Source organism: Microtus ochrogaster, linkage group LG2, assembly GCF_000317375.1.
Source record: "Microtus ochrogaster isolate Prairie Vole_2 linkage group LG2, MicOch1.0, whole genome shotgun sequence".
NCBI lineage: Eukaryota > Metazoa > Chordata > Mammalia > Rodentia > Cricetidae > Microtus > Microtus ochrogaster.
In genome coordinates this window covers 21909714-21921827 of record NC_022028.1, presented here as the reverse complement: position 1 = coordinate 21921827, position 12114 = coordinate 21909714, and the positions used below count along the sequence as shown (strand labels likewise).

The 12114-nt window shown below is 52.8% G+C and overlaps 1 protein-coding gene across 1 annotated transcript in view; it reads right to left on the bottom strand.

Annotated features, from left to right (window-relative positions):
* Positions 1 to 10458: 10458 nt before the first annotated feature.
* The window catches only part of LG2H2orf92 (linkage group 2 C2orf92 homolog), a 24501-nt gene continuing 22845 nt past the window's right edge, over positions 10459 to 12114 (bottom strand). Inside the window, exon 6 of the mRNA XM_026785609.1 lies at positions 10459 to 10552. Within this exon, the coding sequence (XP_026641410.1) occupies positions 10459 to 10552 (94 nt within the window). The remainder of the gene's footprint in view (positions 10553 to 12114) is intronic.

The window sequence follows — 12114 nt, the reverse complement described above, 5'->3', positions numbered from 1 at the left end:
GCTCACACTTTATTTTCTTGAAACAAGTCTTTGGTGTGTTCCAGGCTGACCTTGAACCTACGATCTTCCTACCTCTGCCCCCGCAAGTGCTCGGGTTACAGGCGTGTGTCATCATACTTGTCTCACGCACTTCCTCTCACTCTCTCCCCCACTCTCTCCCTCTGACCCCCAATCTCTACCCACAGGCTCCCTGAAGCCCTGTTTGCTTAATTCCTAGGCCACCTTGAGCTCCCCACAATAGACACAGCACAGGTACTTGTCACTCGGTGACCCCAATTAGATGTAGTAAATATGCCACAGGCCCCTCCCTGGTTCTCCTGACTAGGGTAGATTTGAATCACAGGCTCTCGGATAAACTGAAGTAGAAAACTGAGCTGCCCGCTGCTCTTAGACTAGACCAGGGACGATGCTCAGAATTGTGGAGCATTGTCCACACTGACCCCAGGTGCCCAGCACAGCGCCTGGCTCCTTCCTGTGTTTGAACACCCACTCTGCCCTCTCTCCAGTCATGGGAGGTTCTTAGTCTACTTGCTCAAGTCCCGCGGTGGGGCTGTAGCAATCACAGTCTGAGCTCAGGGCCTCTGCACTGCCTATGCCCTCTTCCTCCCCTTCAGGTCTGTTCTCTGATCTCCCTCTAGCACAGCCTCCTCTCGGCTCTCCATCCCAAGCCCGGCTCAGTGTCCTTCATCACTGAATAGGGTACGCCACTAAATATGTACCAGTATGTTGACATCTTTATCTCCTGCGTGCTGCAAGTATAGAAAGTTTGCATTTTCAGTGGCCACGAACACCAGGGGCCAAGAAGGACAACAACTGGCTGTGATGGACAGGGGCACCCCTTCAAGAGCCTGGCAGACATGAGGGTCACAGGAAGGTCTGGGAGTAGACGTGGGGGCTTCACCCACTAGCGCTAGCACACAGGGCAGAGGAGAGCTATCAGGGGCCTTAGGCTACTCACGCCCTTGCCCTGGCCACCTGCTTCAGCTTTTCAGTTGCTCTTCCTTGCTAGAGTCTCCGTGGTTCCCAGGTCCCCACCACCCTCCCCAGGCTGCATCAGGTACCTAGGAAGGGGAGCCCCTCCACCTCCCACATCCTAGCCCCGATGGCCACCGTGGTCACATTTGACTGTCTGTGTCTGGGTGCTCAAGGCCCACCCATAGCAGCCAGTTTTCTACTATAGCTCCCACTCACTGCCACACTGAGAACAAGGCCAGCCTTACAGGACCATGTGACATCCTCTAGGAGCTACTCCACTCACCCTGCTCCTTGGCACCATTGCTCCATGGGAACCATTACTCCCATCCCTCAGCTGGGGAAACTGAGGCTCAGAAAGGCTGATGTCATGCTCCCGTTCTGACCCACAGTCTCTCAGGCCCAGCAGAAATGGACACAGATGTCTCCAATGAACAACCATTCGGAACAGAATCCAGAGATGATCCAAGTCCCTGGGGTCTCCATATCCCCGAGGACCCTAACACTGCAGGTGAATTACTTGGACTGGTAAGGTCTAGAGAACTGAGCTACTGGGGGCCAGAGATGGGTCTCCAAACCCAGCATCTGAGCATCTGTTAATTGATGAGACAAGGTACCTCCACCCCCTGCAGCCAGGTGAGTCCCCAACCCCCGTCTGGGTTCTGGGGACTGTAAGCAAGGCGGTTTCTGTTCTCTGGTCTCGAGCTATAGGACAGTAAAAGGACACTGGAGACAGCCCTGTGGAGTCGAGGGACTGTGTAGCAGGGCGTTGGACAGCATTCTTGGCATCTGTCCATTGCATGCCCAGATTGCCCAAGTCAGTATCAAAAGCATCTCCAGACAGTAGCAGCTGGCCCTAGAGACCGGGAATGTCAATTGTATCTAAATCAGAAACTCCCCTTCCTATCACTCTCAGACCTGAGCAGGGTGGTCGGTATGGGGAGGTCCAGATGCTGCAGTCCCCCTGGAACCTTCCAGAATCCATGGAGATCAGAGCCTGAGACCATCAAGAGCTAATGATAACAGTTATCACCATCAAATAACAACCAATTATACGGCCCCCACTAGGTTCCTGACCACTGGTGTGTTCCCTTAATTCCCATGAGAACCCTGTAAAGGATCCATAGGATACAGAAGCTGTGAAACACAGAGAGGTGGAGTGACTTGCCATCGGTCACACAGCAAGTAAGTAGCAGGCAGACCCAGATGGACCCAGGCCCCCTGGCCCTACAGTGTGAACTTCAACCCCATCCAGGCTGCTTGCCCACCTGGGTACCTGCCAGGGTGGCACAGACTGGTGAGCAATGAAAAGAATCTTCAGTTTGTCAGAGGAACCTCAGTAGGTGACACCCAAGAGCCTCCATCCCAGGAGTTACAGATCCCAACTTTTCAGTAGTAAGCACCTTCTGTGTGCTTGACAGCCTAGCTACGAGCAATGAACATCCTGGTGACCTGGCCACCACACAGACCCCTGCTATTTCCAGCCAAGACATGCCTGCTGGGAGCAGCCTCTCACAAACAAGCCAAGTACTTCACAGGCAGCCACGTTTGTATCTGCTTTTAACACGCACACAAACCAAGGCTCAGAGTAGCCAAGAAACTTGCCAAGGACACACAGCTATCACGCAGAACTCGCAGAACTCGAATGCTTTGCTTCTGACTCTGCTACAATTAGAGCCTGACCCGAGTCCCTCACCAGAGCCGCTGGCATTTTGTTGCTTCCTGGAACCAAAGAGCTGGCCCAGCAGGAGCCCAGAGACCCAGAAAGCATCTTTGCCCAAACACATGACCGTGCTAGCACCCCATGGGTGACCTGCTTCCCCGCGGTGCCCATAGCTCCATCTCCAGCCGGACACCACCCAGTTCAGTCCCTTAAATCCTGCCCATCCTTCTAGCGGCTTCCTGGCTCACAGTCACCACCTTGTCCTTGGCCACCGGCAGCAGGCCACCTGCAGGACTGGCTAACCACAGCTCAATCCCGGCTGCCTTACCACGATATGTGGTCAAAGCCAGGAGGCCGCCTGTGGACCTGTCCCCACTGCTAGGGCCTACCGAAGTCCAGCCTCAGCCCCTGTGGTCCCCACACTCCTCACACAGAAGGTAAAGGATTGGCAGCCACCGGCTGGAGTCACTCACACTCCCTCCAGTCACCTTGGATGGTCACGGTGCCAAGGCATGGGACAGAGGCCAGAAGATGGTCACTTACCTGGACACCCCCGACAACACCACAGCTCACAGGGCACGGCAGGGCCGAGCCGGAAGGCCTGGTGTCCCCGTAGCTCTTTTTCTCACCGACAGGTTTCTCTGCAGCTCAACCTATTTCCTTGATGCGAAGACAGGAAAGAGAGCTGTGTTTGAAGTTGACGTCAAAGCAACAAAATGCTGTGTGCAAGGAAAATCACAGGCCACATGCCCCTGGCGGGGTAAAGCGCATTTCCGGGGCCATGCAGTGTCAGCCGCAAGGGGTTGGGAACTGAAGAGGAAGGTGAGGATTGCAGCAGCCAAGACTCCTAGGCTCCCGGGTGCAGGCTGCTGCGCACAGTGAGGCCCGACCTGAGGGAGAGAGGAAGGGACCTGGAGTGCTGGGGGAGAGAGAGATTTTTTCTGGAAAGGAGTCCTTGAGTGCATCTGTCCCAGTCAGGGTTACCCCTACTGAGGTGAAATACCATGACCAAAGCAACTTGGGGAGGGAAAGGTTTATTCAGCTTACATTTCCGCAGTTCATCATTGAAGAAAGTTAGGACAGGAATTCAAACAGGGCCAGAACCTGGAGGCAGGAGCCAATGCAGAGGCCATGGAGGGTTTTGCTCACTGGCCTGCTCCACGTGGCTTGCTCAGCCTGCTTTCTTACAGAACCCAAGACCACCAGCCCAGGGGCAGCCCCACCCACAATGGGCTGGATGCTCCCCGCCACAAATCACTAATTAAGAAAACACCCTACAGACCTGCTACAGCCCAATCCATGGAGGCATTCTCTCAATGAGGTTTCCTCCTCTCAGACGACTGCAGTTTGTCTCGAATTGATAGGAATCTTGCCAACCCAGCACCCAGCTTTCCTCACCCAAGGGGATGCATGCTGAAGCCGGCCTTTGGTAGCTCCCTAGAGGAGTTATGTACTTACTCCACAGGCAGGCTAAAGCTGAGGGGGGACCCCACTCAGGCACTAAAGCTGGGGCTGGTGAGTCCACTGGAAGTCCAGAGTTAAGCTGATGTTCATCTAGAAAAACCCAAGATGGCAGGAATGTTCCAGACGTGCTCTGGGAAGAATTGGCCATGGAGTTGAGACATGCAGATAGGGGTTCCCCCACAGCACCCACACACTCCAGTTCAGCCCCACACAGGTCTCCCGTCTTAGCCACAGCTTCCTCCCTGTCCTCAGTTCTCTGATGCTTACCCGGCCCCAGCATGGCATCCACCCACCCCCCCAGGCCAGGAGCCACTACCCATATCTAGCCCATAGCAGTAGCCTGCAGTGCCCACTCCAGTGCCCAGAGGCCTCTGGGGAACTCTCTCCCCCTGCCACTTTCTTGCCACTCGGACAGACACTCAGGAAGGTGTTTGAAAGTCCTTCCAGCTGGTTGACCTTAGGGATGACCTCTCCAGCAGACACAGGCAGTGGGCGGTGCTCCTGGGTGCTCCATCCCAGATCTCCCTTCGCCTGTAGCTCCTCACAGGGATCTGCTGTGATCAGTTTCCTAAGACCCCTCCCAGTTCAGGAGAAGCCTCCCCTGGCCAGGGTTCTTCTAGTTTACATTAAACCCTCTGGGCTTTCCATTTCCCCACAGACTCGTGAAGTCCAAGGGTGCGGGAGGTCTCTGTCTTCCACTGCTCTGTTCCCGCAGCCAGAGAACAGCCCGGAAACTGGAAAGAGAACTCCGCATCAAACTCACACAGAGCAGGAAAGAAGCAGCCCATGTTGCAAGTTTTTTTACAGTTCTATGTGCCTTCGAATCCATTTTCTGATGATGGCGGTAAAATAAAACGAGTCAAATAATAGACATAGTCGGCAGCTCACGCCACTAATCTCAGCACTCAGGAGGTAACTTTCCCTAAGTTCAAGCCCAGCCTGAATTAGTGGACAACCCTGTTTTTAAAAACAAGAGAGGGCCAGGTGTGGTGACACACTCTAATACCCAGCATTTAGGAGACAGAGGCAGGTAGATCCCTGTGTGTTTGAGGCCAGCCTGGTCTACACAGGGAGTTCCAGGACAGCCAAGGTTACACAATGAGATGCTTTTCTGGAGAACAACAAAATCCAGAAGGGGCATCAAAGTGGCACAGGGGGTAAAGGAGCCTGCTGCCAAGCCTGGCCTCCTGAGTTGGACCCCCATGAGCCATATGGTAGAAGGAGAGGAGTCATCTCCTGTGAGTTGCTATCTGACCCCCACACATATACCATGGCATGCACTCACATGTACCTATGCGTACATACATGCATAATTTTAAAAAGCAGTTAAAGCAAAGCAGAGTGCAGGCAAGATGGCTCAGTGAGTAAAGATGCTGGCAGGCTGAACCTGGCGACTTGAACTCCATCCCCGGACCCCACATAAGGGTGGAGGAAGAGAACCAACAATCAGGCCATGGCACAATGCCCCCCAACACATCTCGCGTGTACACACACACACACCACTAAACACACACACACACACCACTAAACACACTAAGCAAATAACAGAGTGAGAGAATATGAATGATAGAAAAAAATAAAAATAGCATAGCCAGGTAGGATTGTCCCCTTGGCTCACACACTGATGGACACAGGACACAGGAGGATGAAACTTTGCAAATTATCTGGAGGAACAGGGCGGCCTCCTGGGCAGCTGGGAACTGCACAGGCTGCCTGAGGGGCAGTGGCCTGGGGCTCCCTGGCTGGATGTGAACTCCAGGCCTCTGCAAGCCACAAGCCTCGTATCTGTCTCCATGCCTCTTCCTGTCCCAGAGACCTGTGACTGGAAACTGTGGTGGCAGCTGCTGCTTTGTGTCCACCTCTCTGAGAAGAGACTGCAGATCGCAGCAGATAAGGGCTCATGTGTTCCTAGGTGAGGGTGGCAGGAGGGAGGTGCGGCCTTTGAACTTCAAGGGGAAGAACCGATAAGCGCTTGGGAACCTGGCCTGGAAAGTTGTGTGCTGAACATCTAGAGGGTTCCAGTAAACGCTCACCGTGTACCCAGAGCCTGGGAAGAAATCGATCACACGCCCTCACGCCTCCAGGTTAGTGAGGCTACGTGGCTTCCTCCAGAAGGGCCTGTGTGTGCAGGTAGCTGAAGCCAGGTTTGGCTCTACAGCTAAGGGAACACCTGGGATCAGCAGGGAAATATCTGGCAGGTGCCCTGGGAGGGGATGTGGGAGTCCCCTCTGTATGCTGTGAATACCACTGGTTAATAAAGAAACTGTCTTGGCCTGTGATAGGGCAAAAGAATAGACCTAGGTGGGGAAAACTAAACTGAATGCTGGGAGGCAGAAGATGGAGTTTAGAGAAAAGCCATGTGGCCCTGATGGAGCCAGACAGAACTTTATCCGGTAAGCCACAGCCATGTGGTGATACACAGATTAAATTAAGATGTAAGAGTTAGCCAATAAGAAGCTAGAGCCAATGGGCCAAGCAGTGACTTAATTAATACAGTTTCTGGGTGGTTATTTTGGGGCTGAGCATCTGGGAACCAACAAGTGGCCTCCTACTACAGGGAGAGAGTGGAGTGAGTCTCAGTCTTCCAGAGAGGCCACATTTAACTCTGCCCTCATCCCCCAGGCACAAGGACAGCCTCCTCTACCAGGAGCCCTCCTGGATTGCTTCCCCACACCGTGGCTCAACTGCTTTCCCTCTGGGCCTGGCTAGGGTGCCTCCTATCCCCTCGTTCTTTTCTATCTCTTGGGACTGTTATGAATATTAATAGAGGCCTGGAAACAAGTTCCACTGGTGATGGTGACTCCTCAATGACAACATCTGGAGTGAACTACAATCCAGACATGGAGGGCACAGCTGTGAGAGATTTTTTTCCCTTGGTTTGAAGCGGGTGGATCCATTCCTAGTCCAGACCTTTGAGGTAGGAAGACACAGGCATTTCCAGATCTTGAGGTGGGAAGACACACCTTTAATCTGGGCCACATCTACCGGCAGCCTATATAAGGCCGTGGAGGAAGGAAGCTTTTGCTCTTTCCCTGCTTGCCCTTGCCTTGCTAGCACCTCCACAGCTTTGGCTGGCAGCCTATATAAGGCCATGGAAAAAGGAAACATTTGCTCTTTGCCTGCTTGCCCTTGGCTTGCCAGCACCTCCAATCTTTCACTGGCATTGGAGCCTGCTTCTTCGGGATCCCAGCACACACAGAAGACCAGCTGAGACACCCAGCCTTGTGGACGGAGCAACTAGTGCCTTCTTGGACTTCCCGTTCACGGCCAGCCATTGTTGGATTAGCTGGACTGCGGCCTGTAAGTCAATCCAATAAATCCCCTTTAGATAAAATCCCCTTTAGATAGATAGATAGATAGATAGATAGATAGATAGATAGATAGATAGATAGATAGATAGATAGATAGATAGAGAAATTCGTTCTATGAGTTCTGTTACTCTAGAGAACCCTGACCAACTAACGCACTGCCCACTGTTGCCATCCTCATCAACATCACCGTCCAATTCCCACAATTTATGCTGTGCAGCCCCTGTGTTCCCTTGCGCCCTCTAGGGGCAGTTCTGAGGTACTGAAAGCTGCCAAGCACCATGTGGGAGGCGGTGTTAAAGATAGGAAGTGATCGTCATCCCCAGGCAAATAAACCCAAGCTAATAAGTCTAAAGAGAACTGACTGGTCCCAGCAACCACTTGCTGTGCCCTCCTTGAGGGCTCGTCAGATGACTGGCTCCTTCTGCAACCTCCAAACCGCCGTGGCAGCTGCCAGAGTTTCTGAGTCCAATACCCATTTCACCTACAGGTCAGCTTATCCCTGTCCAAGGTACCAAGGGCCTGCTGTAGCCACTGCAGATGCTGATCTCTTCTCTTGGAAGTGACACTCTGATGGAGAGACAGACTTAGCAAAAGGATGAAGTGTTCCACGGAGTGTGTCAGCACTGAGGAGGAAAACACTAGAAAGTGGAAGATCTAGCTATAGGCGGGTCATTTGCAACACGGATCAGGGCAGGACTCACGGAGGAGACACCTAGAGCCAAGAGGCTACAGGAGACAATGAAATAGGTGTGGGAAAGAGGGAACAGCAAATGGGACAGGACTGTGTTGTGAGGTGCGGTCTCTAGCCCTGTTGTAATGGTCTGTCCTGTCCCTTTAAGAGACAAGCCCCACCTACTCCCCCCCTCCACTGAGGCAAGCAGATCTTCCTTCTGCTTCCAGCCTGAGCTCCTTCCTTTCTGTCTCTCTCCCGAAGAGGCAGCTTCTACCTCTCTCCCTTCTCCCCCTTCTCCCCTTCCCACTCCTCCCTCTCTCCCTCCCTCTCTCTCTCTCTTTCTCTCTCTCTCCCCGTGTTTCTTTCTTTCTTTCTCTCTCTCTGCCTTTCTCTGCTCTTTCCCCTTCTCCCCTCTCCCCTCCTCTCTCTTTGTTTCTCTCTCTTTCCTCTTCCCCCTTCTTCCTTTCCCCTTCATAACCCACTAAATAAATACCCACTTTCCCTGCACAGGGTGCCTATCCAGCTCTGTCTCTCATCCACCACGGCTCCTCATGGGACCAGCTGACTCGCCAAACTCTCTCACCCGCCATGCAGCTCCCTGCCTGGAATCCGCTGCCCCTTTGTGGCCCACTGCCCACTGCTGCCCCTTGGGAATTGTGCCATTTTATTTTTACCATCACACTGGTAACTGGAGTGTTTGAGAGGCAGGGAATATAATTCAATTGGTAGTATTTGCTTAACATGCACAAGGCCCTGGGTTCCATCCCAACACCACAGCACAGTGGTACATACCTGTAGTCCCAGTACTTAGGAGGTACAGACCAGAAGTTCTAAGTATGGACTGCAGAGACAGACAGCTTGGTGGCTAAGAGTGCATGCTGCTCCTGCAGAGAATCTGTGTTCAGCTCCCAGCACCCACTCAAGACAGCTCCACGGGATCTAACATCCTCTTCCAGCCTCTGTGGGTACACATGCCCACACACAACCATGCACACCTACGAAAATGTAATCTCAGATGTTCAAGGTAATCCTTGGTTACATAGGGAGTCTGGGGTCAGCTTGGGATATACAAGTCTCTCAAAAACCAAACAAACAAACAAGACTAAAAATTGTGTTTGGTAATTATTGCATAATTAGCTGAAAATTCCAGGGATGGGCTTCAGGGCAACTTGCTCTGGGCTCCAGTGATGGCTGCAGGGTTGTCACCTCCCACCTGTTGGCTTCTCTCTCTGTTGCATTTTCTTCCTGGGCTTCAAGATAGGGAGTTACTTCAAGTTCTGTGCAAAGAGAAGGGATTTTTCTCAGTATTACCTGAAAATGCCCCCAACACAGCTCACAGGTTGCGTGGGTTCCATCTCTGTCTCTGAATAGTGATTCCCAACCAGTCTCTGGAGCCAGTGAGAGAGTGTGGGAGTGGCCAGGTCAGGCATGGGTGGTTGGAAGGAACGCAGAGGATTCTGGGAAGGCAGAGAACCAACATCTTGCAGAATGATCACAACAGCTTAAAAAAAAAAACAGTCGGGCAGTGGTAGCGCATGCCTTTAATCCCAGCACTCAGGAGGCAGAAGCAGGCGGATCTCTGTGAGTTCGAGGCCAGCCTGGTTTAGAAGAGCTAGTTCCAGAACAGGAACCAAAAGCTACAGAGAAACCCTGTCTGGAAAATAAAAATCAATCAATCAATCAATCAATCAATCAATCAATCAATCTTAGGTAAGGGTTCATGTGATACAACAGCCTCACAAAAGATGTAGCCCATGTTGTAGAGACAAACAGGCCACGAGGAAACAGACAGGAGACTTTCCTGGGACATGGCAGAAAGCAGAAAGAGAATACAGCCATCACTGGGCTGGACTCTAAACCCCCATGCCACCTGTTGACTCAGCCACACAGGGATAAAGGGACTGGATTCCCACCAAATGAGGGGAAAATAAGGTGAAGGGGATCCCTTTGGGAAAGGTGAAAATGAAGTAGACAGTTGTGGGCTAGCTCCCACAGGCCCACAGGCAAGGGGTGCTCTCCTACAGAAGGCAAAGCCCAGAAATGGGACAGGAGATCTGGGTGGGGGTGGGCTGCTGCTCAGAATTGGGAGCCCAGAGGCTGGAATGAAGCAGAGTGAGGGGGCACATGACCAGACTGGGACATCTCATCCAAGCTCAGAAGGGTCCCAGTCCCTACTCTTTACAGCGTCTCTAGCCCAGCATAGTGCCTGCATACAGTAGGTGCTCAATTATTTCCTCTATTGTCAGAATGAGGAAGTGGAAGCCCGGGGAAGACCAGTACCAGAATCCAGCTGGATCCGGCTCTCTGCCCGTGGAACACCTAGAACTGTGGGGCTCAGACAGGCAGTCCCTCTGAGTTGGGCCCCATTACAACCGTCACCTGTTGCCTCTGGCCCTGCGATGGCCAACCTCACAAGTCACAGTCTGGCCACAGAGCCTCTGTCGACTACCCCATCCCACTCTGACTCGACTGTGGAATGGGGGAAGATCATGTTCACCTCACAGGAGACACAGGCCAGACCCATGCAGGTCAGCCATTAGGAGGGACTTCCACAGGGAGGGACACTGGCCACTGTGTCTGGACAGAGGGGTGTCCATTAAATGCTTGCCTGAGTGGGAACCAGTCCCATAAATACCAGCTGCTGACGCTGGTGGGGAGCCAACCCCACCTCCTCTCCCCAAAGTTCACCCCACTTGTCAATCAGATTTCCTTTCCCTACATGCCCGGCTCCAAATTTCCTATCTTCCCTGCTCCCCTTCATGGCGATTCTCCCCTCCTACCCTGCACCTCATTTGCTTGAGCCCCAGGGAGATCAGCAAGGAGGGAGCATGCAGGATGCCCTATGGACTGGGACTCGGTTTCTGATCTCCTGGGTTGGGATCTTGGCAGGGACACCTTCTGTCTAACACATTAGGCTATGTGTGACTTCAGCATGGCCACCACTGGGGCAATTTTGAACTTACTGGCCAGGTTAAGCAAAACCACATTTTTGAGGTGGGCTGACTCTTCTACTTGGCAAGCAGCTGCATAGAATCTTCTCGGGGCTCTTTGTCTGTAGATCCACATGAGCAAGTCCACAAGCCCCACCCTCGGGCCCTGACTGGACTATTTCTGGGCCTCTCCACCACTCTTCCCCACCTCTTTGGAGATTTTAACTAAGGACTCCCATCCTTGCATGAAGAATCAGCCAGGACCTCCCAGTCTCATTGGCTGCCCCCCACTAGCTACAAGCATGCCAGTGACAACACCAGGGACCACCGCTCAGCCAGGGTCTGCCCTGCCCCTGCCTACTCCACCATTCCCCTGAACAACACCCCACTCCCTACAGTAACCCAACCTAACCTTACCTGCGCTGGGACTGTAACAGCAGAGAAGGCCTCCTGCCTGTGGGCTATACCCATCTTGCCATGCATGCAGTTTTCCCATCTCCTCTAGCCCGCCTAGCCCCAGCCTACCTAACCCTTGCTAACACCTTCTATTCCAGAGCTGTGTCTAGCCATGCCACTGGGTTTAGAGCCTCATGCGATGTCTCTCCCATGGATTTTAAGCAGGGGTTGCCCCATCTTGATTCTGACCTTGTGCTCTGGTCACATCTCATCCCTCTGACTCAAATCTTGTCCCTGTCCTCATTTTTTCACTTCATCTTAGTGGGACTGATATGTCTAGAACTGGGTGGGGCCAAGCTTGTGACTGGTACCCACTTGTCACTGGTCCATGAAGGAGTGACATTGTGGAAACCTTGGTGTGCCATTCGACAGCTAAAGTAGCTGCTCACCCACTGAAGCCTCGGGCCTACTTGCCAGCAGGCTGTGGGTACAGGCGTGAGCCAACCTAGCACTATGGCACTGTTGCCCAGGACTGGCCAAGGATCCAGGATAGGAATCCCACCAGTAAACCAAGATCCTGCTCTTAGTGGGAAAGGATACCCGTGCTGAATGATGCCAGCGGTTCCCAGCATCTAGTTTCTGTTTTTTGTTTTTTTGTTTTTTTTTGTTTTTCGAGACAGGGTTTCTCTGTGGCTTTGGAGCCTG